This window comes from Scyliorhinus canicula, chromosome 7 (assembly GCF_902713615.1).
Source record: "Scyliorhinus canicula chromosome 7, sScyCan1.1, whole genome shotgun sequence".
NCBI lineage: Eukaryota > Metazoa > Chordata > Chondrichthyes > Carcharhiniformes > Scyliorhinidae > Scyliorhinus > Scyliorhinus canicula.
Genome location: NC_052152.1, coordinates 207,737,164 through 207,764,946, shown reverse-complemented (window position 1 = coordinate 207,764,946; position 27,783 = coordinate 207,737,164). Strand labels below are relative to the sequence as shown.

The following is a 27,783-nucleotide window of genomic DNA, read 5'->3' as shown; positions in this document are numbered from 1 at the left end:
TGAGGGAGATGTGTTGCCTCAGAGTTTGAGAAGGGAGCCTTTTTGATGACAGGCTACAATTGGAAGATTTCAGACTCATTTTGTCCTTTAGGTTCCCATTCAGAGACTCTGTCCAATCGAGTGTGTGCAGTGAAGTGAAGGTAGGGGAGAAAAGGCGCCACAGAAGTCGGCGCTGAGAGGGAGATGGACCAGATAATTCTGGTACTGTTGCTCTCGAGAACAATCAACACAGAACACAGGTTTCATTGTGCATTAAGCCATTGTTTAAATAAGATTAAATACAAAAGAATGTTAATGACTTTTTATTCCCGGTTGATTCCCCCTCTTGCAACGATCACCCTGATGCTTGGTTCCAGCTACAGGAGATCTCTGGACACTTACCTCTCCTGGGCCAGGGGTCAGCTGACAAACAACTCCTTTGATCCCATGGCGTGTGGTCTGACTTTCTCTGAGGGAGGGAGGAGGGGGAAAATTACAACATGGAGGATCTCCTGGGGGTGTGGAGGTGGGGGGGGGGGGGGGGGAGGGGGGGGGAACAGTGGCAAGGGCAGTGGAAGGGTAAACTCAGTTACTGTTGCTACAACAATCGCCCCTCAACCCCTGGTGAAAGGAGAGGGACAGAGGCAGAGAACATTGAAGCCCATCCAACATGGCCCAAAGCAGTGTGACAAAACAAATTATCCAAGGCACCCCGACAGGACAGTGGTGGCTCTGTACCCCTCAGTCAGTATGTAACTCCTCAGTCCACCTTCCAGATCACAGCCTTGCTGTCCTGTGTCCCACTCAGCACGTACCGATCCTCAGCTGAGCACAGGGAACCGATGGCCCCACAAGGTGCCTCCAATTCTTTCTCCAGCGCATACTTCTCCAAGTTGACAATGTAAATCCGTCCCTTGGTCTTGTCAGTCGTCACTCCCCCTCCGACCCAGACCTGGGGATGGGCAGTGGGAGAGACAGAGGTCAGCGTTAGTCAGAGTTCCAGTTCATGGACAGTGTATAGAGACAGCAAGGTTCCGCACCACGGAGCAGAGACAGCAGACACACACCAACCATCGACAAACCCTTTATAACATCATCAGCTTGTTTTTGGTGTGTGTGTACACCAGATAAGAGATTTAATTACAATAAAATAGTGCAGCAGGTATTTATAGAAATTAAGTTAAGCAATGGACTTCAACATTGCACAGAATGAAAAGATTCCACCGACTCTCTCTCTAACTGCCAAGAAGGAGAAGGGCAGCAAGAGTATGGGAACACCACCACCTACAGGTTCCTCTTCCAACTGCACGCCAACCTGACGCGGAGGGAAGCCTGCAGGAGATAGTATTAATACAAATTCACGAATTAGGAGAAGGAGTAGGCCATTTGGTTCCTCGAGCATTCTCCGCTCCCCTTCCACCTGCTGACCTTGTCCCTCCAGGTGATAGAGGTGCCTGTGTTTGGAAGGTGCTGCCGAAGGAGTCTTGGTGAGTTCCTGCAGTGCATCTTGTAGATGGTACACACGGCTGGCACTGCGCGTCGATGGTGGAGGCAGTGAATGTTGACGGTGGTGGATGGGGTTCCAAACAAGAAGGCTGTTTTGTGCTGGATGGTGTCAAGGTTCTTGAGTGTTATTAGAACCACACTTATTCACACTCCTCCGGACTTGCACTTTATCAATCGTGGAAAGGCTTTTGGGAGTCAGGAGGTGAGTTACTCTATTCGGCATTCCCAGCCTCTGACCGGCTATTGTAGCCACAATCTTTTTTTTGGCAATGCCAGTTCGGTCAATGGTAACTCTGAGAATGTTTATGGTGGGGGATTCAGCCGATGACAATGTAGGTGGATATCAAGGGGAGGTGGTTCGATTCACTTTTGTGGAGATAGTCCTTGCCTGATATTTGTGCGATCTGAATGTTACTTGCCACTTATCAGCCAAAGCCTGATGTTGTCCATATCTTGCTGCACTGGGGCATGTTATTGGACATCAAGGGGATATCTGAGGAGGTTGCGAATGGTGCTGAACATTGTGCAAATCATCAGCGAACATCCCCACGTCTGACCTTATGATGGAAAGAAGGTCGTTGATGAAGCAGCTGAAGATGGTTGGGCTGAGGTCACTACCCTGAGAAACCTCTGCAGTGATATCCTGGGACTTAGATGACTGACCTCCAACAACCACAACTCTAGCACAATCTTAGCACATACCAATGAAATATGACTCAAACCAGTGGAGGGTTTCACCCTGATTCCCATTGACGGCAGTTTTGCTCAGGCCCCTTGTTGCCATACTTGATCAAATGTGGCCGTAATATCAAGGGGAATTCACTTTAACCTCAGCTCTTTGAGTTCAGCTCCTTTGTCCCTGTCTGAACCAAGGTTGTAGTGAGGTCAGGAGCTGTAACATTAGGTTTGGTAGTTGACTGAAAGGGGAATAAAGGTGACAGGAGCAGCTCATGGGATTGAGGAGAATAAACATGGATTGTTTGGCTCGAATGGATTACAGGAATGCTCCGGAGGTTGAACTCCCACCTGCTGCTCTGTTCCTGCCTGGACGCAATCTCAAAACCTGGAGGCAAACCCATTGTATACATGTGTATATCTCCAGACTAGGGCCAGTGAGGCAAGGTAGAGCCCGGGAGGATCATTGCTGCGCTCTGCAAGGGAGATCTGACTGGCCTAGGCAATGATAGACGGTCTCTCAACATTCTCTCGCACACCTCAGAGGAGGTCCTCAGCTCCTGAACCAAATGATCACCCAGTGACCAGGTTTAGCTGCAGTTTAGGCTTTAGTTTTGGGGTTCAGGTTAGATTACTGTTGGCGGCAGTGTGGGATTTGGGGTCCGATTGAGATGAGGGTTGGGGTTAGGATTAGAATTAGGCGACAGGTTGGGGTTAGAGTTAGAATTATTGGCGGCAGCACGGCGGTGCAGTGGTTAGCACTGCTGCCTCATGGCGCTGAGGTCCCAGGTTTGAATCCCGGCTCTTGGTCACTCTCCGTGTGGAGTTTGTACATTCTCCTCGTGTTTGCAGGGTTTCGCCCCCACAACCCAAAGATGTGCAGGGTAGGTGGATTGAACACGCTAAATTGTCCCTTAATTGGAAAAAATGAATTGGGTACTCTAAATTTATTTAACAAAAGAGTCAGAATTATTGAGGGTTGGAGTTAGGTTTGGTAGTGGTCAGGGTTGAGTTTCAGATGTGGATTAGGGGCAGGATTCTCTGACCCCCCGCAGGGTCGTAGGATCGCTGGGGGGGGGGGGGGCAGCGTGAGGGGGGGGGGCAGCGTGAATCCCGCCCCCCCCCCGCAGGGTCGGACAATCGCCGGGGGAGGGGGGGCAGCGTGAATCCTGCCCCCCCCGCAGGGTCGGAGAATCGCCGGGGGGGAGGGGGGCAGCGTGAATCCCGCCCCCCCAGCAGGGTCGGAGAATCGCCGGGGGGGGGGGGCAGCATGAATCCCGCCCCCCCCGCAGGGTCGGAGAATCGCCGGGGGGGGGGGGGCAGCGTGAATCCCGCCCCTCCGCAGGGTCGGAGAATCGCCGGGGGGGGGGGGCAACGCGTGAAACCCGCCCCCCCCGCAGGGTCGGAGAATCACCGGGGGGTGGGGGGCAGCGTGAATCCGGCACCCCCGGCAGGGTCGGAGAATCGGCGGGGGGGTGGGGGGTGGGGGCAGCGTGAATCCCGCCCCCCCACAGGGTCGGAGAATCGCCGGGGGGGGGGGGGGGGCAGCGTGAATCCCCCCCCCGCAGGGTCGGAGAATCGCCGGGGGGGGTGGGGGCAGCGTGAATCCCGCCCCCCCCCTGCAGGGTCGGAGAATCGCCGGGGGGGGGGGGGGGCAGCGTGAATCCCGCCCCCCCCCCGCAGGGTCGGAGAATCGCCGGGGGGGGGGGGGGGCAGCGTGAATCCCGCCCCCCCACAGGGTTGGAGAATCGCCGGGGGGGGGGGGGGGCAGCGTGAATCCCGCCCCCCCACGGGGTTGGAGAATCGCGGGGGGGGGGCAGCGTGAATCCCGCCCCCCCCCTGCAGGGTCGGAGAATCGCCGGGGGGGGGGGGGGGGGCAGCGTGAATCCCGCCCCCCCACAGGGTTGGAGAATCGCCGGGGGGGGGGGGGGCAGCGTGAATCCCGCCCCCCCGCAGGGTTGGAGAATCGCCGGGGGGGGCAGCGTGAATCCCGCCCCCCCGCAGGGTTGGAGAATCGCCGGGGGGGGGGGGCAGAGTGAATCCCGCCCCCCTGCAGGGTTGGAGAATCGCCGGGGGGGGGGGGCAGCGTGAATCCCGCCCCCCCGCAGGGTTGGAGAATCGCCGGGGGGGGGCAGCGTGAATCCCGCCCCCCCGCAGGGTTGGAGAATCGCCGGGGGGGGGGGGGGCAGCGTGAATCCAGCCCCCCCGCAGGGTCGGAGAATCGCCGGGGGGGGGGGCAGCGTGAATCCCGCCCCCCCGCAGGGTCGGAGAATCGCCGGGGGTGGGGGGGGGAGCGTGAATCCCGCCCCCCCGCAGGGTCGGAGAATCGCCGGGGGGGGCAGCGTGAATCCCGTCCCCCCCCCCGCAGGGTCGGAGAATCGCCGGGGGGGGGGGGGGGGGGCAGCGTGAATCCCGCCCCCCCCCGCAGGGTCGGAGAATCGCCGGGGGGGGGGGAGCAGCGTGAATCCCGCCCCCCCGCAGGGTCGGAGAATCGCCGGGGGGGGGAGGGGGGCAGCGTGAATCCCGCCTACCCCGCAGGGTCAGAGGATCGGCGGGGGGGATGCGGGGGGGGGGGGGGGGCAGCGTGAGGGGGGGGGGGGCATCGTGAATCCCGCCCCCCCCCCCGCAGGGTCAGAGGATCGGCGGGGGGGATGGGGGGGGGGGCAGCGTGAATCCCGCCCGCCGCTGTCACGCCGGCTGCCGAATTCTCCAGCGCCGGTTTTCGGGTGGGGGTGGGGATCGCACAGCGCCGGTCAGGGCCGTTGACAGTGGCCCCCCGGCAATTCTCCGAGCCCCGATGGGCTGAGCGGCCGCCCGTTTGCGGCCAGTCGCGCTGGCATGAAATGGACATGGTCCATCCTGGCGGGATGTGGCTTGTCGGCTGTCTAGCAGGGTCCTTGGGGGAGCGCAGGGGGATCCGGCCCCGGAGTGGGGAGGGGAGGGGCGGGTCCCACGGTGGCCTGGCCCTGCGATCGGGACCCACCGATCTGCGGGTGGGCCTGTGCAGTGGGGGCACTCTTTCCCTCCGCGCCGGCCTCTGCAACGTTCTGCCATGGCCGGCACGGCGAAGAAACAACATGCGCAGGAAACACGCTGGCGGGTCTGCGCATGCGCCAACTCGTGCCGGCCGGCGGAGGCCCTTTGGCTGGTTGGCGGGGCGCCAACCCGTCCAGCGCTGGCCTAGCCCCCAGAAGTGTGGAAGATTCCACAACTTCCGGGCGGCCCGATGCCGGAGTGGTTTGTGCCGCCCACCAGTTGTTGCGGGAGAATCCCACCCTCGTGTCTGTTTGGGGTTGGTGTACAGTTTAAGATTAGGATAGGGTGAGAGGTTAATTTCAGGTTAAAGTTACTGTTAACATCTGGGTTATTGGTTAATTTGGTGTTTGGGTTAGGGTTAGGCATTAGGTTGGTGTTAGATTGTGAAAGGTTAAGGTTAGGAGTTCTGGACAGATTGGGTCGGGATAAACTGCCCTCCCTAATGAAAGGATTGGGAACCAGGAGAATGGTAAAGGTCTGGAAAGCGCTGCCTGAGAGTGTGGAGGAGGCAGCTTCAATCGAAGCATTCAAAACGCAAGTAACCTCTAATCTGAAAAGGACGAATGTATAGGGTTACGGGAAGAATGGCACCAATGGATCGCTCACTGGGGAGACAGTGCAGACTCGATGGGTCGAATGGCCTCCTTCTGCACTGTAACAATTCTGAGATTCTGGGTTATTTGTGGTAAGTATTTGAGTTTGTGATTAAGGGTTAGTTAGATATCGGCCGAAATTCTCCGGCCGTTGTGATTCTCGTTTGCCACCAGCAGGGGGCTCCTGCGCCTTGGTTTCCCGAGGGTGTGGGGAAATCGCGTTGAAATATAACGGGAAGTGGAATCCCCCCACCAGCGAAAGCTGCGCTATCGAGAATCACGCGGCTGGGGGACCTGGAGAATCCCGCCCTCCACATCCTGAATCCCCCCTCCAGCGAACACCGCGCTGTCGGGAATCACGTGTCTGGGGGACCTGGAGAATCCCGCCCTCCACATCCTGAAACCCCCCTCCAGCAAACGCTGCGCTGTCGGGAATCACGTGTCTGGGGGACCTGGAGAATCCCGCCCTCCACATCCTGAAACCCCCCTCCAGCGAACGCTGCGCTGTCGGGAATCACGTGTCTGGGGGACCTGGAGAATCCCGCCCTCCGCATCCTGAATCGACGCGATGTTATTAACCTACCTGTTTTTTGACATGAATCATGCTGACAGTTTCGGTGCAGTCGGGCAGTCGAATTGTTTTGATTGGATTGTTGAGGTCGTCCATTTTCCAGATGTACAGGTTCGCCCTCTGGCTGCAAACCACCCACAGTTCATTTCTCTGCAACAGCAAATCAGAAGTGGTTTCAAACAGGGGCCAACACCCCATTGGTCAGACTATGGGAGAGGATGCCAATAAAGCCATTCGCTGCCTTGACAACGTCATTGAGATAGGAAGCGGTGAGCAGGGAGTGGGGCTGCTCCTAAATCCTGCATTTCTGCAGCAGCGTCCACAACCCAGACCATCCCAAAGTGCTTCACAAAAAGATTATCGCGCCCCGGGCACTTTCCAGCCAATCACATATTTTTGACATGTGGTCACTGTTGTCACGTAGACAATGTGACAACCAATCTGAGCACAGCAATGTGACCATCATCAAGTAATCTGTTTTAGTGATGTTAAATTCAGGGATAAATAATGGCTGGAACACTGAACTGCAAATCCCTGCTCTTCACATTGTGCCATGGGATCCTTTCTGTCCACCTCAAAGGGCAGACTGGACCTCAATTCACTGTCTGATCCACTGACAGTGACACTGACCCTGCTGCACTCCCTCAGTACTGACCCTCTGACAGTGCAGCACTCCCTCAGTACTGACACTCTGACAGTGCAGCACTCCCTCAGTACTGACCCTCTGACAGTGCAGCACGCCCTCAGTACTGACCCTCTGACAGTGCAGCACTCCCTCAGTACTGTCCCTCTGACAGTGCAGCACTCCCTCAGTACTGTCCCTCTGACAGTGCAGCACGCCCTCAGTACTGACCCTCTGACAGTGCAGCACTCCCTCAGTACTGACCCTCTGACAGTGCGGCACTCCCTCAGTACTGACCCTCTGACAGTGCGGCATTCCCTCAGTACTGACCCTCTGACAATGCGGCACTCCCTCAGTACTGACCCTCTGACAGTGCAGCACTCCCTCAGTACTGACCCTCTGACAGTGCAGCACTCCCTCAGTACTGACCCTCGGACAGTGCGGCACTCCCTCAGTACTGACCCTCTGACAGTGCAGAGCTCCCTCGGTACTGACCCTCTGACAGTGCGGCACTCCCTCAGTACTGACCCTCTGACAGTGCAGAGCTCCCTCGGTACTGACCCTCTGACAGTGCAGCACTCCCTCAGTACTGACCCTCTGACAGTGCAGCACTCCCTCAGTACTGACCCTCTGACAGTGCAGCACTCCCTCAGTACTGACCCTCTGACAGTGCGGCACTCCCTCAGCACTGACCCTCTGACAGTGCAGCACTCCCTCAGTACTGACCCTCTGACAGTGCAGCACTCCCTCAGTACTGACCCTCTGACGGTGCAGCACTCCCTCAGTACTGACCCTCTGACAGTGCAGAGCTCCCTCAGTACTGACCCTCTGACAGTGCAGCACTCCCAGATGATAAAGAAGGGTTAGCCTGGTTGAAAATTAGGAATATCAAGAGTCAGAAAGCGCTGCTGGAAGTACTTCATAGGCCCCCTAACAGTTGTTATACCATTCGGCTGTGCATTAAACAGGAAATTATTGGAGCTTGTAACAATGCAATATAATAACTGTAGGGTGTTTAATCTTCATAAAGACTGGGACAATCAAATTGGCAAGGATGGCCGAGAAGATGATCTTGTAGAATGTTTCTGTGACTAATTTCTTGGAGAAAAGTGTTGTGGAACCATCTTGGGATAAAGTTGTATTAGATCTAGTATTGCATAATGAAGCTGAGCCTAAATAATATCATCGTAAAAGATCCTCTCGGAAATAGTGATCATAGTACTATTGATGTTCATTTTGAAAGTGACATACTCCAATCAGAAACAACAAGTATGAGGGGAGAACTGGAAAAGGTTAATTGGAAAAACAGATTCAAAGGCCTGGATGTAAATGTAAAGTGGGAAACATTTAAAGAAACAATTCAAAATGTTCAACATTGGGCAGCACGGTGGCGCAGTGGGTTAGCCCTGCAGCCTCACGGCGCTGAGGTCCCAGGTTCGATCCCGGCTCTGGGTCACTGTCTGTGTGGAATTTGCACATTCACCCCCACAGCCTAAAGATGTGCAGGGTAGGTGGATTGGCCACGCTAAATTGCCCCTTAATTGGAAAAAATGAATTGGGCACTCTAAATTTTTTTTTTTTTAAATGTTCAACAAAAATACATTCCATTGAAAAACAAAACCTCTCGGTGAAAAAGACCCAATCGTGGTTCACCCAGGAAGTTACTGAAGTTTAAAAGAAGAGGTTTACAATCTTATAAACAAGTAGTAGAAAGTCTGAGGGTTGAAAATGTTTTAGAAACCAGCAGAGGGTGGTTAAGGAGTTGGTAAAAATATAAATGAGATAAAATAGGCAGAAATATAAAAATAGATGGTAAGAGCTTTTCTGAATATGTAAAAAAGCAGAAGAGTAGCTAAACTAAACATTGGTCACTTAGGCTAAGAGGGAGGAGAAATTTAACGTTGTGAATGGGGAAATGGCAGAGGCATTGAACAATTATTTTGTGTCTGTTTTCACAGTAGAAGATACAAGTTACATCCCAGAAATTGATGGTAAACTAGAGACAAAGAAGATTGAGAAAATTAGTGAAATTAATATCAGCGGAGAAAAAGTACTGGAGAAACGTAAGGGACTAAAATTTGATCATTCCCTGGGACCTATACCCCAGGGTTCTAAACGAGATAGCTCCAGAGATAGTGGGCGGGATTCTCCGAGCCCGCGCTGGGTCGGAGAATCCCCGGGGGGGCCGGGTGAATCCCGCCACGCCGCTCCGGAGCCGGGATGCGATTCTCCGGAGAGCGGAGAATCAGCACCATTGGCACCGGCATGATTGGTGCGATGCCAGTGGGAGGCGGCTCTACGCGGCCACCCCAGCGATTCCCGGCCTGGGATGGGCTGAGCGGCTGTGCAAAAAAACCCGAATCCTGCCGGCGCCATTCTAACCTGGTCTTACCCGGCGGGACCTCGGCGTGAATGGATCAGGGGGCGGCCTGGTCGGGGGGGGGGGGGGGGGGGGGAGAGGGGGGATCGATCCCAGGGGGGCCTCCGCTGTGACCTGGTCCGCGATTGGGGCCTACCGATCGGCGGGCCAGCCTCTCGGACTGGGGCCCTCTTTTGTTCTGCGCCAGCCCCTGTAGCCCCACGCCACGTTGCTTAGGGGCCGGTGCGGAGAAGGGAGCCACCGCGCATGCACGGCACTCGCGCCGGTCCCACTGCGCATGCGCAGACCCGCAGCGCCCATCTGTCGCCGAGATGGGCAGCTGGAGCGGCGTGAGTCATTCCAGTACCCTGCTGGTCCCCCGTACGGCACCAACACTTAGCCTCAGGATCAGAGAATCCCGCCCAGTACATTTCCAAAGCTTCTTCCCATTGGGAATGCTCCCATTAATACTGGAACTTGGCAGCACGGTAGCATGGTGGTTAGCATAAATGCTTCACAGCTCCAGGGTCCCAGGTTCGATTCCCGGCTGGGTCACTGTCTGTGTGGAGTCTGCACGTCCTCCCCGTGTGTGCGTGGGTTTCCTCCGGGTGCTCCGGTTTCCTCCCACAGTCCAAAGATGTGCGGGTTAGGTGGATTGGCCATGCTAAATTGCCCTTAGTGTCCTAAAAAATAAGGTTAAGGGGGGGGTTGTTGGGTTACGGGTATAGGGTGGCTACGTGGGTTTGAGTAGGGTGATCATGGCTCGGCACAACATCGAGGGCCGAAGGGCCTGTTCTGTGCTGTACTGTTCTATGTTCTATAAATATTACTTTTCAAGAAAGGAGAGAAAACAACGAACTCCAAGCTAGTTAGTCTAACCAGTTATTGGGAAAATGCTGGAATCTATTATAAAGGCAGTCTTAACAATATACTTTGAAAAGTATTGTATGACATAGTTTTACTGTGGAAAAATCCTGTTTGGCAAATGTAATAGCACTTTGAGGATTTAACTAGTAGGATAAATAAAGTGGAACCAGAAGATGTTGTATATCTGGATTTCCAAAAGGCATTCAATAAGGTGCCAACAAAAGGTGAATAGGCGAATAAGGGCTGATGGAGTTGTGGGTAATATATTATATTAATTAACGGATAGAACACAGAGAGTGGGTGTAAATTGGGCTTTTTCCAGTTGGCAGGCAGTGAATAGTGGAGTGCTACAAGGATCAGTGCTGTGGCTTCAGCTACGTTAATGACTTAGATGAAGAGACAGGGACTAACGTATCTATGTTTGCTGATGATACCAATCTAAGTGGGAAGGTAAGCTGTGGGGAGCACACAGAGAGCTGCAAAGAGATAAAGACAGATTCGGTGAGTGGACAACAAAATGGCAGATGGAGTGCAATGTATGGGAGTGTGAAGTTATCCATGTTGCCATGAGAATAAAAAAGCAAATTATTTTTAAGAGGGGAGAAACTTGTGTTGATGTTCAAAGAGACCTGGCTGTGTTTGTGCAAGGAATACAAAAAGTTAGCATGCAAGTTCAGCAGGTAATTAGGAAGGCAAATGATGTGTTGCCCATTATTGCAAGGGGATTGGAGCACAAGATTAAGTTTTGGTCTTCACATTTAAGGGCGGATATACTTGAAGATGGTACAGTGAAGGTTCACTAAATTGGGGTCCTTGGGACGAGGAGGGGGATGTCCTGCGATGAGAGGCTGAGTAAATTGTGCCCAGTCTCTCTGGAGTTTAGAAGAATGAGAGATGATCCCATTGAAAGCCCCAAAATTTCTGAAGGGGTTCAATAAGCTTGATGCTGAGAGATTGTTTCCGCTTGTGGGGAATCTAAAACACAGTGTGGGAGAGGGGGGCAGTCTCAGGATAAGGGGGCCGATTATTTAGGACTGAATTGAGGAGAAATGTCTTCACTCAGAGGGTTGTGATGCTCTATGCCAGAGGGTTGTGATGCTCTATGCCAGAGAGTTGTGATGCTCTATGCCAGAGGGTTTTGATGCTCTATGCCAGAGGGTTGTGATGCTCTATGCCAGAGGGTTGTGATGCTCTATGCCAGAGGGTTTTGATGCTCTATGCCAGAGGGTTGTGATGCTCTATGCCAGAGGGTTGTGATGCTCTATGCCAGAGGGTTGTGATGCTCTATGCCAGAGGGTTTTGATGCTCTATGCCAGAGGGTTGTGATGCTCTATGCCAGAGGGTTGTGATGCTCTATGCCAGAGGGTTGTGATGCTCTATGCCAGAGGGTTTTGATGCTCTATGCCAGAGGGTTGTGATGCTCTATGCCAGAGGGTTGGGATGCTCTATGCCAGAGGGTTGTGATGCTCTATGCCAGAGGGTTTTGATGCTCTATGCCAGAGGGTTGGGATGCTCTATGCCAGAGGGTTTTGATGCTCTATGCCAGAGGGTTGGGATGCTCTATGCCAGAGGGTTTTGATGCTCTATGCCAGAGGGTTGTGATGCTCTAAGCCAGAGAGTTGTGATGCTCTATGCCAGAGGGTTTTGATGCTCCAACATGGAATATATTTGCGGCGGGGAGAGACAGATTTTTGGTCTCTTGGGAAATTAAGAGATACGGGGAGTGGGTGGGATAATGGAGTTGAAAACCAATATCAACCATAATCGTATTGAATGGGGGAATTCTGTGTGGTGCTGTTTGTGTGTTTGAGTGTTGTGTGTCTGTGTGTCTGTGTGTCTGTATGTGTGTGTGTGTGTGCGTGTGTGGACAGGAAGAAGGATAAATACGGCAAATTTCAGGAACCTTGGATAACGAGAGATATTGTCGGCCTTGTCAAAAAGAAAAAGGAGGCATTTGTCAGGGCTAGAAGGCTGGGAACAGATGAAGCCTGTGTGGAATATAAGGGGCGAAATTCTCCCCTACACAGCGGGGCGGGGGGGGGGCGGGGGGGTCCCAGCGTAGCGGAGTGGCTCCAACCAATCCGGCACGGGCCTAGACCCTAAAGGTGCGGAGAAACTGGCGCCAAAGACGCCGCCCGGCGTCGGGGCTGGCCGAAAGCACGGTGGACGGGGTCTCTTCCGCCTCCGCCATGTGGAGGCCGTAGCGGCGGCAGAACAAAAAGAGTACCCCCACAGCACTGGCCCGCCCGCCGATCGGTGGGCCCCGATCGCGGTCCAGGCCACCGTGGGGACACCTCCCGGGGTCTGATCGCCCCGCGCCCCCCCCCCCCCACCCAGGACCCCGGGAGCCTGCTCGCGCCGCCAATCCCGCTGGCATAGAGGTGGTTTACACCACGTCGGCGGGAGAGGCCTGACAGCGGCGGGACTTCGGGCCATCGCGGGCCGGAGAATCGCCGCGGGGGGCACGCCGATCGGCACAGGGGGCCCGCCGACTGGCGCGGCGTGATTCCCGCCCCCACCGATTCCCGGGTGGTGGAGAATTCCAGCCACGGCGGGGGCGGGATTTACGCCGGCCCCGGGCGATTCCCCGACCCTGCGGGGGGTCGGAGAATTCCGCCCAAGGAAAGTAGGAAGGAACTGAAGCAAGGAGTCAGGAGGGCTAGAAGGGGTCACGAAAAGTCATTGGCAAATAGGGTTAAGGAAAATCCCAAGGCTTTTTACACCTACATAAAAAGCAAGAGGGTAGCCAGGGAAAGGGTTGGCCCCCTGAAGGATAGGCAAGGGAATCTATGTGTGGAGCCGGAGGAAATGGGCGAGGTACTAAATGAATACTTTGCATCAGTATTCACCAAAGAGAAGGAATTGGTGGATGTTGAGTCTGGAGAAGGGTGTGTAGATAGCCTGGGTCACATTGAGATCCAAAAAGACGATTCTCCGGCCTGGATGGGCCGAGCGGCCGTCATCAAGAAGCCGAGTCCCTCCGGCGCCGTTCTAACATCCTCTGAGCCGGTGGGACCTCGGCGTCGAAGGGGCCGGGGGCGGCCTGTGGGTGGGTGGGTGGGGGGTCCGACCCCGGAGTGGCCTGGCCCGCGATCGGGGCCCACTGATCGGCGGACTGGCCTCTCTGCCCCCCGGCCTCCGTACCTCCTCGCTGCCTCCTGTTGCCCTGCGCCTTTTGGCGTCGGGGCCGCCGAGGGGAAGAAGGCCACTGTGCATGCGCTAGTTGGTACCGTCCCAACTGCGCATGTGCGGACCCCGCGGCACCGAATTCAGGCCGGGATCGGCAGCTGGGGCGGCAGAGGCCACTCCAGCACCGTCCTAGCACCCTGTGGGCCACAGAATGGGGTCCCGGAACATGCACCGGCGCCGGTTAGCTGCCCGATGGAAGAATCCCGCCCAGGGTGTTGGGCATCTTCAAAAATATTAAGGTGGATAATTCCCCAGGGCCGGATGGGATCGACCCCAGAATACTGAAGGAGGCTAGAGAGGAAATTGCTGAGGCCTTGAGAGAAATCTTTGGATCCTCACTGTCTTCGGGTGATGTCCCGGAGGACTGGAGAATAGCCAATGTTGTTCCTTTGTTTAAGAAGGGTAGCAAGGATAATCCAGGGAACTACAGGCCGGTGAGCTTTACGTCAGTAGTAGGGAAATTATTGGAGAGAATTCTTCGAGACAGGATCTACTCCCATTTGGAAGCAAGTGGTTGTATTAGCAAGAGGCAGCATGGTTTTGTGTAGGGGAGGTCGTGTCTCACTAACTTGATAGAGTTTTTCAAGGAGGTCACAAAGATGATTGATGCAGGTAGGGCAGTGGATATTGCCTATATGGATTTCAGTAAGGCCTTTGAAGGTCCCTCATGGCAGCCTGGTACAAAAGGTGAAGTCACACCGGATCAGAGGTGAGCTGGCAAGATGGATACAGAACTGGCTAGGTCATAGAAGGCAGAGAGTAGCAATGGAAGGGTGCTTTCTGATTGGAGGGCTGTGACTAGTGGTGTTCCGCAGGGATCAGTGCTGGGACCTTTGCTGTTCGTAGTATATATAAATGATTTGGAGGAAAATGTAACTGTCCTGATTAGTAAGTTTGCGGACGACACAAAGGTAGGTGGAATGGCGGATAGCGATGAGGACTGTCAGAAGATACAGCAGGATTGAGATCATTTTGAGGCTTGGGCGGAGAGATGGCAGATGGAGGTTAATCCGGACAAATGTGAGGTAATGCATTTTGGAAGGTCTAATACAGATAGGGAATATACAGTGAATGTTAGAACCCTCAAGAGTATTGACAGTCAGAGGGATCTAGGTGTACAGGCCCACAGGTCACTGAAAGGGGCAACACAGGTGGAGAAGGTAGTCAAGAAGGCATACGGCATGCTTGCCTTCATTGGCCGGGGCATTGAGTATAAGAATTGGTAAGTCATGTTGCAGCTGTATAGAACCTTAATTAGGCCACACTTGGAGTATAGTGTTCAATTCTGGTCGCCACACTACCAGAAGGATGTGGAGGCTTTAGAGAGGGTGCAGAAAAGATTTACCAGGATGTTACCTGGTATGGAGGGCATTAGCTATAGGGAGAGGTTGAATAAACTCGGTTTGTTCTCACTGGAACGAAGAAAGTTGAGGGGTGAGTTGATAGAGGTCTACAAAATTATGAGAGGCATAGACAGAGTGGATAGTCAGAGGCTTTTTCCCAGGGTAGAGGGGTCAATTACTAGGGGGCATAGGTTTAAGGTGCGAGGGGCAAGGTTTAGAGGAGATGTACGAGGCAAGTTTTTTTACACAGAGGGTAGTGGGTGCCTGGAACTCGCTGCTGGAGGAGGTGGTGAAAGCAGGGGCGATAGTGACATTTAAGGGGTATCTTGACAAATACATGAATAGGATGGGAACAGAGCGATACAGACCTAGGAAGTGTAGAAGATTTTAGTTTAGACGGGCAGCATGGTCGGCACGGGCTTGGAGGGCCGAAGGGCCTGTTCCTGTGCTGTACTTTTCTTTGTTCTTTGTGTGTCTGTATATGTGCGTGTGTGTGTCTGTATGTCTGTATGCATATGTGTATGGTGTGTGTGTGGTGTATGGTGTTGTCTGTGCATGTGTGTGTGTTTGAATGTGTGTGTGAGTGTGTATGTATGTGTGTATGAGTGTATACGTGTGAGTGTTTGAGAGTGTGTGTGTCTGTATGTGTGTGTGTGTGTATGTGAGTGCGTGCGTATGTGGCGTCTGTGCATGTGTGTGCGTTTGTGTATGATTGTGCGTGCGAGTATTGAGTGCGTGTGCCTGTATGTGTGTGTGCGTGAGTGGTATGCATTTGTGTGTGAGTGTGTTTGAGTGTGTGTGTGTGTGTGCATTTGTGTATGAGCGTGTGAGTGTTTGAGTGGGTGTGTGGGTGTCTGTATGTGTGTGTGCGTGAGTATGGTATGCGTTTGTGTGTTAGTGTGTGTGTGCATTTGTGTATGAGTGTGTGCGTGTGAGAGTGTGTGTGTGTCTGAGTATGAGTGTGTGAGAGTGTGTGTGAGGGTATGAGTGTGTGTGAATGTGAGTATGAGTGTGTGTGTGTGCGACTGTATGAGTGTATGAGTGTGTGTGTGAGTGTTAGTATTGTGTGTGTGAGTGTATGAGTGTGAGTGTTAGTATGAGTGTGTGTGAGTGTATGAGTGTGTGTGTGTGTGTGAGTATGAATGTGTGTGAGTATGTGTGAGTGTGAGTATGGATGTGTGTGAGTATGTGTGAGTGTGAGTATGAATGTGTGTATGTGAGTGTGAGTGTGTGTGTGTGAGTATGCGTGTGTGTGAGTGTGAGTATGAATGCGTGCGAGTGTGAGTATGAATGTGAGTGTGAGTATGAATGTGAGTGTGAGTATGAATGTGTGTGAGTATGTGTGAGTGTCTGTGTGTGTGAGTGTGAGTATGAATGTGTGTGAGTATGTGAGTGTGAGTATGAATGTATGTGTGTGTGAGTGTTAGTATGAATGTGTGTGAGTATGTGTGAGTGTATGAGTGTGTGTGTGTGAGTATGCGTGTGTGTGAGTGTAAGTATGAATGTGTGTGAATGTGTGTGAGTGTGAGTATGAGTGTGTGAGTGTGAGTATGAGTGTGAGTATGAATGTGTGTGAGTGTGTGTGAGTGTGAGTATGAGTGTGTGTGAGTGTGAGTATGAATGTGTGTGAGTGTGAGTATGAATGTGTGTGAGTGTGTGTGAGTGTGAGTATGAATGTCTGTGGGTATGTGTGTAAGTAAACAGTAAGATTGATTTCTGAAAACAGCAATAAGCTGGGAGAGGGCAGGCTGACAATCCAAACTAACCACTAACCCCTGACGTTGTACCATCAACCTTGACCTCGGACCCTCTTGACCTCAACTCCTCAAACCATGGACCTGAACCCATTTCAACCTCAACTCCCCAGTCAGTAACTCGAACCCCGACCTCAATCCTAAACCACCTGATGTCAACTCCCCAACCTCTGTCCTTAACCTATCTCGACAGCAACTCCCCAACTGTCAACCTCAATCCTACAAAACTCAACCCCTAACCTCAATCCTACAAAACTCAACCCCTAACCTCAATGCTTCAAAGCTCAACTCCAACCTCAATCCTACAAAACTCAACCCCTAACCTCAATCCTACAAAGCTCAACCCCTAACCTCAATCCTTCAAAACTCAACCCCTAACCTCAATCCTTCAAAGCTAAACCCCTAACCTCAATCCTACAAAACTCAACCCCTAACCTCAATCCTACAAAGCTCAACCCCTAACCTCAATCCTACAAAACTCAACCCCTAACCTCAATCCTACAAAACTCAACCCCTAACCTCAATCCCACAAAACTCAACCCCTAAACTCAATCCTTCAAAGCTAAACCCCTAACCTCAATCCTTCAAAGCTAAACCCCTAACCTCAATCCTTCAAAGCTAAACCCCTAACCTCAATCCTTCAAAGCTAAACCCCTAACCTCAATCCTTCAAAGCTAAACCCCTAACCTCAATCCTTCAAAGCTAAACCCCTAACCTCTGCACGTTTCAGCCCCAAAGCCTTAACTTCAAACCTAACCCTCAACCTCTAACCTCCCTGACCTCAACACCCCAACTTTCAACTAACTCCAACCGTATCCCCTGACGACCTAAACTCTCCAATCCCTGACCAAATTGCCCACTTCAACCTCCAACTCCTGAATTTGACATTAAGATACCTGAGGGATGATGAGAAAGTTGGTCATGAGGATGGATCCACCCTCGGGACTGGGCATGAAGGTGACCTCCTGGATCTGTGTCCCATCCCGACCCAGGACCAACAGGCTGTACGAAACACCTGGGAACGGACAGCAAGAGGAAAAGGAGGGGACACAGGAGGAGAGAAGCAGAGAAACAAAAGTGGGAAGGGAGGAGCAAGAGAATATTAGAGACAGCATGAGAGAAAAGTGGGAACAGGAGAAAAGGGTGAAGAAGAGAGAGATGGAGAGAGAGAGTACGAGACAGCGGAAGCAAGGAGGAAGAGGAACGTAAGCAGGGAAAAGAAAGAAGTAGACAGAGACAGTGAGCAAGAAGAAATTAAAAGTGAAGGGGAGGAGGGGATATTGGAAGAAAAGATACAGATATAGGGATGGAAATAAATTGAACATGTTTAATATATTAGACATTGAAATAAACTTTCTTGATGGATGTCTGACGGCTACTTGAACCGCCAGACCACCCCCTTAATGGGCCAGGCGACCACATTCCCCCCCCCCCCCACCCCCCTCTTAAATCCCTTATTACATTTAACAATTATTATGTACAGGTTCTATATAAATGGCAAAAAGATACCAGGGGAGAGAGAGCTCATCAAAGACTCAGTTGGTCTTGGGACTTATAAATCCTCCTGTCAATATGCTTTTTGGCAGTCCTGCCACTTACACTCGCCATGTGTGACACCGGCCCAGACTGGGATGCAGTCCGTTCAGTTCACCGCAGTGTGCCCGAGGTGAAGCTCCAAACTAAAACCGGGTCCCCCACCCGCAATGACCTGAGACCGCTCTGCGTAGCCCATTAACTTCCCTGACGTCCTCCACCCCCACCAAGTTAGGAAACACTACATCCAAATGAGTTCTGAGGTGACTGCCCATCAGCAGCTCGGCGGGTGTGACCCCCGTGGTGGAGGTGTTGGGGGGTGGGGGGCGAACTGGACGACAACAGAAAATTAACCAGCCCTTGGCTCAGCGAATTGTCAGATTGGTTCCTCTGAATGGCCCTCTCGGCCAATCAATTGGACACAGGGTGGTATGAGGCAGTCCTGGTGCAGTGCACGATGTGAGCTCACATAAAACCCGGGAAGTTGTCCCCTGTAGAAGTGGGTACCATTGTCAGATACACTGGATTCCGGAAGTCCATATATTGCGAACAGTCCGGCGTTAGGCTGTGGCCACCATGTCCTGTGAAAACATCCTGCCCAGGAAAGGGCCACTTGGTCAACGTGGACTCGGGCTTGTGGGCGACCAGGGACTTCTCAGGGGTGGAGAGTGGCCAATGGAGGCAGGGATTGTTCACTCTGACAGGGCCGGACCATTTCTTCCATGGCTTTACCAATGCCTGGCCATCATATACAGCTGCGTGCCAGCATCTTCACCTTTGTTTGCCCAGGGGGGCACCATCAGCTCCTGTAAGAGGGGTCCTCAGGTTGGTGGTGGAACGGCAACTTGTGAGCCCCACAGGATCTCACCATCCTCGCAGCTTAGTCCATCTTGGCGGGTTAATTTACAGCACTCCCTCAGTACTGGCCCTCTGACAGTGCGGCACTCCCTCAGTACTGACTCTCTGACAGTGCGGCACTCCCTCAGTACTGACCCTCTGACAGTGCGGCACTCCCTCAGTACTGACCCTCTGACAGTGCGGCACTCGCTCAGTACTGACCCTCTGACAGTGCGGCACTCCCTCAGTACTGACCCTCTGACAGTGCGGCACTCCCTCAGTACTGACCCTCTGACAGTGCGGCACTCCTTCAGTACTGACCCTGACAGTGCAGCTCTCCCTCAGTACTGACCCTCTGACAGTGCGGCACTCGCTCAGTACTGACCCTCTGACAGTGCGGCACTCCCTCAGTACTGACCCTCTGACAGTGCGGCACTCGCTCAGTACTGACCCTCTGACAGTGCGGCACTCCCTCAGTACTGACCCTCTGACAGTGCGGCACTCCCTCAGTACTGACCCTCTGACAGTGCAGCACTCCCTCAGTACTGGCCCTCTGACAGTGCGGCACTCCCTCAGTACTGACCCTCTGACAGTGCGGCACTCCCTCAGTACTGACCCTCTGACAGTGCGGCACTCGCTCAGTACTGACCCTCTGACAGTGCGGCACTCCCTCAGTACTGACCCTCTGACAGTGCGGCACTCCCTCAGTACTGACCCTCTGACAGTGCGGCACTCCTTCAGTACTGACCCTGACAGTGCAGCTCTCCCTCAGTACTGACCCTCTGACAGTGCGGCACTCGCTCAGTACTGACCCTCTGACAGTGCGGCACTCCCTCAGTACTGACCCTCTGACAGTGCGGCACTCGCTCAGTACTGACCCTCTGACAGTGCGGCACTCCCTCAGTACTGACCCTCTGACAGTGCGGCACTCCCTCAGTACTGACCCTCTGACAGTGCGGCACTCCTTCAGTACTGACCCTGACAGTGCAGCTCTCCCTCAGTACTGACCCTCTGACAGTGCGGCACTCCCTCAGTACTGACCCTCTGACAGTGCGGCACTCCTTCAGTACTGACCCTGACAGTGCAGCACTCCCTCAGTAATGACCCTCTGACAGTGCGGCGCTCCCACAGTACTGACCCTCTGACAGTGCGGCACTCCCTCAGTACTGACCCTCTGACAGTGCGGCACTCCCTCAGTACTGACCCTCTGACAGTGCGGCACTCCTTCAGTACTGACCCTGACAGTGCAGCACTCCCTCAGTACTGACCCTCTGACAGTGCAGCACTCCCTCAGTACTGACCCTCTGACAGTGCGGCACTCCCTCAGTACTGACCCTCTGACAGTACAGCACTCCCTCAGTACTGACCCTCTGACAGTGCAGCTCCCTCAGTACTGACCCTGTGACAGTGCGGCACTCCCTCAGTACTGACCCTCTGACAGTGCAGCTCCCTCAGTACTGACCCTCTGACAGTGCGGCACTCCCTCAGTACTGGCCCTCTGACAGTGCAGCACTCCCTCAGTACTGACCCTCTGACAGTGCGGCACTCCCTCAGTACTGACCCTCTGACAGTGCAGCACTCCCTCAGTACTGACCCTCTGACAGTGCGGCACTCCCTCAGTACTGACCCTCTGACAGTGCAGCTCTCCCTCAGTACTGACCCTCTGACAGTGCAGCACTCCCTCAGTACTGACCCTCTGACAGTGCAGCACTCCCTCAGTGCTGACCCTCTGACAGTGCGGCACTCCCTCAGTACTGACCCTCTGACAGAGCAGCACTCCCTCAGTACTGACCCTCTGACAGTGCGGCACTCCCTCAGTACTGACCCTCTGACAGTGCGGCACTCCCTCAGTACTGACCCTCTGACAGTGCAGCACTCCCTCAGTACTGACCCTCTGACAGAGCAGCACTCCCTCAGTACTGACCCTCTGACAGTGCGGCACTCCCTCAGTACTGACCCTCTGACAGAGCAGCACTCCCTCAGTACTGACCCTCTGACAGTGCAGCTCTCCCTCAGTACTGACCCTCTGACAGTGCGGCACTCCCTCAGTACTGACCCTCTGACAGTGCAGCACTCCCTCAGTACTGACCCTCTGACAGAGCAGCACTCCATCAGTCTTCTTCAGTGATCACTCACCAACGAGTGTGATTGTTCACCTGAGAATCTATGTGTGTTAGTGGTTATGGGTTTGTGGGTTATTGCATGGCTGATCCTGGAGCTGCATCTTCAACCCCACACTTAGTAGGTGTATGCAGGGGATGGGATTAGTTCTTGGACTCAAGATCACTGGTATTCCTTTCTCAGGCTCCTTTTCTGGGCCTTCTCTTGCTGATGGGTGTCCTCGAAGAATTATGCCACTTCAAATCAGGGGTATTGTCCAAGTAGGTTTTTTCTGAGCAAGGGTCTCCCATGATTTCTATGCTGCATTTCTTGAGGTAGCCTTCAGGTTGTCTTTGAAGAGCTTCCTTTGTCTTCCTCTTGTTCAGGTGCTTTCCATGATCTGGACGGAGAAGATTTGCTTTGGTAGCCATGGCTGTGACATCCTCAGCACATAGCCAGCCCAGCCGAGTTGGTTTCAGATGATCATGGCCTCGATGACGGTGCTCTTGGCTCCTACAAGGACGCTGATGTTAGAATGGCCATCCTCCCAGCTGATGCGGAGAATACGTCTCTCTTAGTGTTCATGGAACCTCTCCAGGGCCTTGAGTGGCAGCTGAGGGTAGTCCAAGTTTCTGAGTCATATAGAAGAGTTGGGAGAACGACCGCCTTGTACACGAGGACCTTGGTGTCAGCACAGCTGTTGTGGTTGTCAATTACCTTCATCCTTAGGCATCCAAAGCAGACGCTCGGGGATTGGATACAATGTTGGATCTCACATTAATGTCAGCCTTGGGAGGTGGTGTCTCCCCAGGTAGGCAAATGTTCCACGTTTGGTAGGGTTTCTCCATTGATCTTGACGGAGGGAGAGACCGGGTCTTGCCCTTAGGTGGACTGGTAAAGGACTTAAGTCTTCTTGAGGTTGAGGTTCAGTCTTTGGTTTGCTTCTGCAAAGGTGTCAAGCGCAGCTTGGAGATTCTCTTCTGAGAGAGTGGAGATGGTGATGTCATCGCATACCGAAGTTCCACGGGCGATGTCCGTGCAGATTTCTTCTTGGATGTCAACCAGTTGAGGTTGAAAAGTTTTCCGTCTATCCAGTAGTTGATGTCAACTCCAGTGGGAAGCTTGTTCTTGACGAGGTGAAGGATCGTGGTGATGGAGATGGAGAAGAAAAGGTGGGGGGGGGGGGGGGGGGGGGGGTGATGACACATACCTACTTGACTCAGTCTTGACCTCGAAGTTTTCTGTCTTATTTCCATCAGTGAAGACTGTCGCTGACATATTGTTGTGGAGGACTCAGAGGATGTTGATGAATTTCTCTGGACAGCCGGTCTTTCCTTAGCACTTTCTGATTGACTGGGCCAAAAGCCTTTGTCAGATCGATGAGGGCCATACAGAGAGGTTGATGTTGCTCCTGACATTTCTCTTGACGTTGCCAAGCAGTGAAAATCATGTCCGCTGATCCACGGTTTGGTTGGAAACCACGCCGGCTTTCCGGAAGGATTTCTTCGAGAGACACCCTCAGTACTGACTCTGTGACAGCGCTCCCTCATTGCTGACCTTCCAACAATGCAGCACTCCCTCAGTACTGACTCTGTGACAGCGCTCCCTCATTGCTGACCTTCCAACAATGCAGCACTCCCTCAGTACTGACTCTGTGACAGCGCTCCCTCATTGCTGACCTTCCAACAATGCAGCACTCCCTCAGTACTGACTCTGTGACAGCGCTCCCTCATTGCTGACCTTCCAACAATGCAGCACTCCCTCAGTACTGACTCTGTGACAGCGCTCCCTCATTGCTGACCTTCCAACAATGCAGCACTCCCTCAGTACTGACTCTGTGACAGCGCTCCCTCATTGCTGACCTTCCAACAATGCAGCACTCCCTCAGTACTGACTCTGTGACAGCGCTCCCTCATTGCTGACCTTCCAACAATGCAGCACTCCCTCAGTACTGACTCTGTGACAGCGCTCCCTCATTGCTGACCTTCCAACAATGCAGCACTCCCTCAGTACTGACTCTGTGACAGCGCTCCCTCATTGCTGACCTTCCAACAATGCAGCACTCCCTCAGTACTGACTCTGTGACAGCGCTCCCTCATTGCTGACCTTCCAACAATGCAGCACTCCCTCAGTACTGACTCTGTGACAGCGCTCCCTCATTGCTGACCTTCCAACAATGCAGCACTCCCTCAGTACTCACTGAGAGTCCCAGCCAGGATGTCGTGCAGAAGATTCTGGGATGGGACTATAATCCACAACCTTTTGGCTCAAGACCATGTGTGTGTGCGAACCCATTCACCCACAGCGAATGGTCTGAACCCATTCACCCACAGCGAATGGTCTGAACCCATTCACCCACAGCGAATGGTCTGAACCCATTCACCCACAGCGAATGGTCTGAACCCATTCACCCACAGCGAATGGTCTGAACCCATTCACCCACAGCGAATGGTCTGTCTGAGATGCTCAGTGTTTCAGGGGCTAGGTTGATGTCAGCAACATGACCCTGTGTTTCTGATCACTGTGTTGTTGTTGTCAGGTGTGGATGGAGCTAATAGCAGTGATGATACAAACTAGTTCAACGGGTGGCACGGTAGGGCAGTGGGTAACACTGTCGCTTCACAATGGCAGGGACCCCGGTTCTATTCCCGGCTTGGGTCACAGTCTGTGTGGAGGCTGCACTCTCCCCGTGTCTGCGTGGGTTTCCTCCGGGTGCTCCGGTTTCCTCCCACAAGTCCTGAAAGACGCGCTGTTAGGTGAATTGGGCATTCTGAATTCTCCCTCAGTGTACCCGAACAGGTGCCGGAATGTGGCGACTAGGGGATTTTCACAGTAACTTCATTGCTCTGTTTTTAAAAATAAATTTAGCGTACCCAATTATTTTTTCCAATTAAGGGGCAATTTAGCGTGGCCAATTCACCCACCCTGCACATCTTTGGGTTGTGGGGTGAAATCCACACAGACACGGGGAGAATGTGCAAACTCCACACGGACAGTGACCCAGGGCCGGGATCGAACCTGGGACCTCAGCGCTGCAGGCAGCAGTGCTAACCACTATGCCACAATGCCGCCCCAACCTCATTGCAGTGTTAATGTAAGACGACCAGACACTAATAAAAGATTATTAGATTATTAGGTTCACTGTCGAAGATTGCACAGGAGGAATATCGACTCAAGGAAATGTAGACTGCGAAACAGTCAACACTTTCCAGATGTTGGGGTGCAATTGGGGAACAAAGCTCTTTATGAAACACCTGGGGCGGGATTCTCCGACCCCCCGCCGGGTCGGAGAATCGCCCGGGGCCGGCGTCAATCCCGCCCCTGCCGTGTCCTGAATTCTCCATCCCCTGAGATTCGGCGGGGGCGGGAATCGCGCCACGCCGGTTGGCGGACCCCCCGCGGCGATTCTCCGACCGCGATGGGCCGAAGTCCCGCCGCTGACAGGCCTCTCCCGCCGGCGTGGATTAAACCACCTACCTGACCGGCGGGATTGGCGGCGCGGGCGGGCTCTGGGGCCCTGGGGGTGGGGGAGGGGCGCTGGGCGATCTGACCCCGGGGGCTGCCCCCACGGTGGCCTGGCCCGCGATCGGGGCCCACCGATCGGCGGACGGGCCTGTGCCGTGGGGGCACTCTTTTTCTTCCGCCTTCACCATGGTCTTCACCATGAGACCCCCTCCCCTGTGCATACGGCGGTATGATGGCAGCAGTCGCTGACGCTCCGGCGCATGCGCGGACTTACGCCGGCCGGTGAAGTCCTTTCAGCCCCGGCTGGCGGGGCGCCAAAGGCCATTCATGCCAGCCGGCAGAGTGGGAACCACTCCGGCGCGGGCCTAGCCCCTCAATGTTAGGGCTTGGCCCCTAAAGGTGAGGAGAATTCCGCACCTTTGGGGCGGCCTGACGCCGGAGTGGTTCACGCCACTCCGACACGCCGGGACCCCCCACCCCGCCGGGTAGGGAAGAATCCCGGCCCAGGTTTGCATTCCTGCCATAGTTACAAAAAATACTGGGCAGAGATCAAACAGCAACACACACACTGGGCTTAGAGTGGTCCTGTTAATAGGTTCCACTCGCTATAAGAATCTGTACCTGCCCACTTCATAAGAATGAGGGTCGATATATACTCACAGCACCAGATCTTGTTATGGTGGAGCAAAATGGACTTGAGCCTCCAACACTGAGGTAACTGGAACTGGCTCTTCATCTCCATCAATCCTGGGTCCCACAGAAGGATGGATCCATCCAGGCTACAGGAGTAGATCTGACTGGGGTGAAAACAGAAAACTGCTAAAATACCCCAAAAATTGTCTGCTTATTTGTTATTCATTCGGAATGCGGTGCTGACTGGTAAGGCCAGCATTTATTACCCATCACCAAATACCCTTGAACCCAATTTCAGAGGGGCAGTTCAGAGTTAACCACGTTGCTGTGGGTCAGCAGTCACATGTCGGCCAGACTAGGTAAGGACAGCAGATTTCCTTCCCTAAAGGACATTAGTGAGCCAGATGAATCTGTACAACAATCTAGTAATTTCATGGTCAAGATTAGAAAGACCAGCTTCATATCCCAGATATACTTCAAATCATTGAATGTAAATTTCTCAGCTGCCTTAGTGGGATTTGAACTGACTTTCTACTGGACATCCAGCCCAGGACCGACTGGACTCCTGACCCTGTAACATAACCAATACACCAGCTTCCTACATGCGTAGAGCAGGCGGATCCAGTCAGTGGTAAATGTAGATCAGTCCCTGTCCCAGCACCAATAATGAAGTCTGCGTTGCTGTTGGGAGGTTCCTGGAGATGTGGACTCTGTTAGTTTCAACATTTGAAATGAAAGGAAAATCGCTTATTGTCACGAGTAGGCTTCAAATGAAGTTACTGTGAAAAGCCCCTAGTCGCCACATTCCGGCGCCTGTTCGGGGAGGCTGGTACGGGAATCGAACCGTGCTGCTGGCCTGCTTTAAAAGCCAGCGATTTAGCCGAGTGAGCTAAACCAGCCCCTTGCATTAGTGAACGAGGATTCTGAGCTGACCTCACGGCCGGTGGATGGGGGGGGGGGGGGGGGGGGTGAGTAAGTTAGTGTGGGGTGTTTGGGTCACCTGGTTCTGTCTCCGCTTTCTTCCATCTTCTCCTGGATCATGTCCGACACCTGATTACGATGTCCAACAAGCCTCTTGTTGCATGTCATGTTGACTGCATCAATGATGTAAATGAAGGAATCCTCCGATCCAAGCCACACCTGCTCATTCCCAACCCCAATCATACAGTTCTGCAGCAGGAGAGAAGGAGAGAGGTCACAAATACATCGGGCACCAGGCATGGGGGGGTGGTGGTGTAATGTTGTTGTCACTGGACCAGTAATCCAGAGAACCAGGTTACAGCTCTGGGTTCGCAATCCCACCACGGCCAAGGAGGGCTGTTAGGGATGGCTAATAAATGCGGGTCCAGCCAGCGACACCCACGTCCCCTGAACATGTATCTTTTTAAAATTGGGCTTTTATCTCTTCGCTCATGTACCGGCTTCAGGTGGGGGATTCTGATGGATTGCTGCCGGGGTGCAGGGAGACAAGTGGAGTAAAGGTATGCCTCTGACAATTTCTGTCATTGTTAATATGTACCTAATGGACCTATTTAGATTATAAACTGATGATAGGGAATTCACTCCCACAGGGAGTGGGAGAATGTGCAACTCGCTCCCACAGGGAGTGGGGAGAATGTGGGACTCGCTCCCATGGGGAGTGGGGAGGATGTGGGACCCGCTCCCACAGGGAGTGGGGAGAATGTGGGACTCGCTCCCACAGGGAGTGGGGAGAACGTGGGACTCGCTCCCACAGGGAGTGGGGAGAATGTGAAACTTGCTCCCACAGGGAGTGGGGAGAACGTGGAACTCGTTCCCACGGTGAGTGAGGAGAATGTGGGCCTCGCTCCCACGGGGAGTGGGGAGAACGTGGAACTCGCTCCCACGGGGAGTGGGGGAGAATGTGGAACTCGTTCCCACGGTGAGTGGGGAGAATGTGGGCCTCGCTCCCACGGGGAGTGGGGAGAACGTGGAACTCGCTCCCACGGGGAGTGGGGGAGAATGTGGAACTCGTTCCCACGGTGAGTGGGGAGAATGTGGGCCTCGCTCCCACGGGGAGTGGGGAGAATACGTGGAACTCGTTCCCACGGTGAGTGGGGAGAATGTGGGCCTCGCTCCCACAGGGAGTGGGGAGAATGTGGGCCTCGCTCCCACGGGGAGTGGGGGAGAATGTGCAACGTGCACCCACAGGAATGTGGAATTCGCTCCAACAGGGATTGGGGAGAATGTGAAACTTGCTCCCACAGGGAGTGGGGAGAATACGTGGAACTCGTTCCCACGGTGAGTGGGGAGAATGTGGGCCTCGCACCCACGGGGAGTGGGGAGAACGTGGAACTCGCTCCCACGGGGAGTGGGGAGAACGTGGAACTCGTTCCCACGGTGAGTGGGGAGAATGTGGGCCTCGCTCCCACAGGGAGTGGGGAGAACGTGGAACGCGTTCCCACGGGGAGTGGGGGAGAATGTGGTATTCGCTCCTACAGGGATTGGGGGGAATGTGGGACTCGCTCCCACGGTGAGTGGGGAGAATGTGGGCCTCGCTCCCACGGGGAGTGGGGGAGAATGTGCAACGTGCACCCACAGGAATGTGGAATTCGCTCCTACAGGGATTGGGGAGAATGTGGGACTCGCTCCCACAGGGAGTGGGGAGAATGTGAAACTTGCTCCCACAGGGAGTGGGGAGAACGTGGAACTCGTTCCCACGGTGAGTGGGGAGAATGTGGGCCTCGCTTCCACGGGGAGTGG

General features: G+C 53.8%; 1 protein-coding gene across 1 annotated transcript in view; it reads right to left on the bottom strand.

Annotated features, from left to right (window-relative positions):
* Positions 1 to 513: 513 nt before the first annotated feature.
* Positions 514 to 27,783, bottom strand: part of LOC119969170 (DENN domain-containing protein 3-like) — a 112,616-nt gene continuing 85,346 nt past the window's right edge. The window contains exons 18-22 of the mRNA XM_038802406.1: positions 26,063 to 26,232; positions 25,090 to 25,226; positions 17,391 to 17,509; positions 6,373 to 6,510; positions 514 to 931 (exon numbers count right to left, since the gene is read on the bottom strand). Coding sequence (XP_038658334.1) covers positions 740 to 931; positions 6,373 to 6,510; positions 17,391 to 17,509; positions 25,090 to 25,226; positions 26,063 to 26,232 — 756 coding nt within the window. The 3' untranslated portion in view covers positions 514 to 739. The remainder of the gene's footprint in view (positions 932 to 6,372; positions 6,511 to 17,390; positions 17,510 to 25,089; positions 25,227 to 26,062; positions 26,233 to 27,783) is intronic.